This window comes from Vicia villosa, unplaced genomic scaffold (assembly GCF_029867415.1).
Source record: "Vicia villosa cultivar HV-30 ecotype Madison, WI unplaced genomic scaffold, Vvil1.0 ctg.000291F_1_1, whole genome shotgun sequence".
Taxonomy (NCBI): Eukaryota; Viridiplantae; Streptophyta; class Magnoliopsida; order Fabales; family Fabaceae; genus Vicia; species Vicia villosa.
Window position 1 is genome coordinate 833777 of NW_026705125.1, and position 2627 is coordinate 836403.

At 38.2% G+C, this 2627-nt stretch overlaps 1 protein-coding gene across 1 annotated transcript; it reads left to right on the top strand.

Moving 5' to 3' along the window:
• The first annotated feature begins 358 nt into the window (after positions 1 to 358).
• Positions 359 to 2290, top strand: LOC131626472 (uncharacterized). Its single transcript, XM_058897282.1, has 2 exons — positions 359 to 1264; positions 1460 to 2290. The coding sequence occupies exons 1-2, from the start codon at positions 359 to 361 to the stop codon at positions 2288 to 2290; spliced, it is 1737 nt and encodes a 578-aa protein (XP_058753265.1).
• The last annotated feature ends 337 nt before the right edge of the window (positions 2291 to 2627 follow it).

Consider the following 2627-nt stretch of genomic DNA (forward strand, 5'->3'; position numbering starts at 1 on the left):
CCTTGTGAATAACAAAGTAGTCACTCTGGAGCATGGGGCCACTGAACTACAAATTGCTGATATCTCTACTAAAGCACTAAATGCTACTCAATTTGAAATATTGAAAAGTGAATTGGGTATTTACCTCTATGAGGAATTATAGAAATTACAGTTCCTTGGGAATTACTTTTTGAACAAGAAAAATAGTTCAGACTTTATGATTGGTAAAAATTTAAATCTCACTCTCCTAGTGCAATCATTTCCTTTAAACTTCTCAACTCACTACCATACTTACCTGTTTAGTCTCTTGCACTTCTCACATCTCGCCCCCAACCAGAAAAACAACAAGATCTCTTTATTGCCTCCAAAGTCTCCCTCAATGTCTCAACAGTCAAATCCTCAATCTCCCTCGAAAGTATCCGCTTCCTCTACTCGTGCTCAAGACGCTACGAATGTCCCCATTAACCCTAATGTGATACTTGAGGTCACCCCTTTACAGATGGTGAATCCATACGATCTTGTGGCAAAAAGGCCAAGGACATCGCATGCACGAAAAACTAAAGAAACAATAAGGAGACCTAAAAAGACCAATTCTGATCAGACTTCTCAATCGTCTGTTCCTCCCTCAATGGAAGAATTAACTAAAGAAGGCTCTAGGTATGATCACAACGCCATTGCTAAAATTGTTACCCATATCCTAAATGAGAATAATGTTACACCTAGGATCTCTGTTCCTTTAAATTCTGTGCTTCCTGAGTCACATGACAATACGCATGTTAGTGACAATGCTGGTAACTCTGTCCAAGCAAACGATGATAGGAATACGAATGTTAATGAAGAAAATATTGTTGATAATGATGTCGATGATGCTGTCAATAGAAATGATGCTGTGAATATGGATGTGCATGTGGATGACAATAATAAGAATGATGATGTGGAAGATATTGTTGGTAAGGACGATGTTATTGCTGATAATGATCACACTGAGGTCCCTGTTGGTGATGTGTACAATGAAGATGTACCTAGTAATGTTTCTGTTGATAAGTATGAGAGCCACAACGAAGATGGTCAAACTGGAGAAAAAGAACCTGAGAAGACCCATGCTTATAAAGTAATCAACCTTGATGATCTCTCTGATGATGACCTGGTTGCTTCTATCAATCCAAGCATAGCCAAAAGGATTATGAGGAGGAAAGGAAAGCAAGTTGTGGCTGAGGATTCTATGAAGAAAAAGGTTGTGGTTAATCCCACTTCTGTTGGACCCAAAAAATCACGGAGCAAAGTGGTGCCTAAGAAGTGAAAGGCTAGAATCATTGTTGAGAATGAGTCAGATTCTGATGTTGCTGTGGGTGTCAATGACATCCATCCCGAGAAGAAGGTCTCTACTAGAAAGCTTGCTGCTAGTGTACCTGAAGTACCTATTGATAATATTTCTTTTCACTAACCATCCAGTGTACTCAGATGGAAATTTGTCTATCAGAAAAGACTGGCCTTAGAGGGGGAGCTTGCTCAGAATGCTCTTGAGTGTGAAGATATTGTGAATCTCATTCATGAAGATGGACTGATAAAAATTGTGACTAAATTCTCTAAGTGCTATGAAGTCCTTGTGAAGGAGTTCATTGTGAACTTACATGAAGACTGTGGTAATAAGAAAGCTAAAGATTACTTGAAAGTGTTTGTCAGGGGAAAATGTGTTAATTTCTCCCCCACTGTGATCAAAAAATTTCTGGACAGATCCAATGAAGCTCAACCGGAGCTGGAAGCATCTGATAATCAGATGTGCAAAGTAATTACTGCTGGACAAGTAAAGACACGGCCTGTCAAAGAAAAGTTGAATGCTAGCAAACTGAGTGTGAAGTATGCTATACTTCACAGGATTGGAGCTGCCAACTGGGTGCCTACTCAACACAAGTCTACAATTTCTGCTATCCTAGGTAAATTCATCTTTGCTATTGGTACTAAGACCAAAGTTGACTATGGAACTTATATTTTTGAGCAAAATTTAAAGCATGATGATAGCTATAGTGTTAAAGGCCCCATTGCCTTCCCTTCCCTTATTTGTGGAATCATCTTGAATCAATTTCCTAATGTTCTGAGTGACAAATATTCTGTGTGCAAAAGGGCAAGTCCTTCACTCTTTCATCATAAGCTCTTTCAAGGAACATATGTTCCTGACGTTGTCACAACATCAGCTGGAACATCCAAAGATAACACAACTACAAGTAAAGCTTCTATGATTGTAATACTCAGAGAAACATGTAAGGAGCTAGAGTCCAGAAAACTGGCTCTTGAAAAATTGATCAGCTCCTGATCGCAACTTTACGTGTCTATTAATCTGATGACTGCAAGTGCACAGTCGTGTCGTGTAGTTTTAAAAGATATCGAATCCACAGGGACTATGAATCGATCTACCGTTATCTAAGGTTACTATGTAAAGCTAAGGCTACTAATATTTTGATTGTTCCTAAGGGAGAGTGATTGTGAATAATAAGAAATATAATAATAAACAGATATCAGTATGTATTTCGTTTAACTTTAGGTGATCCGAAGGTCCATTGGCTAATGCATAATTCAATTAAAAATCTTTACTAATTCAATTGGTTAAAAATCCTCGTCTCAAACTTTCGCTCTGTTGATTTAGATTACTA

Bases quoted from the DNA above. Each gene is read 5' to 3' on its own strand.
- LOC131626472 (XM_058897282.1), top strand. From the start codon at position 359: ATGTCTCAACAGTCAAATCCTCAATCTCCCTCGAAAGTATCCGCTTCC. The intron at 1,265-1,459 runs GTGCCTAAGAAG...TTTGTCTATCAG, and splicing joins AAAAATCACGGAGCAAAGTG to AAAAGACTGGCCTTAGAGGG.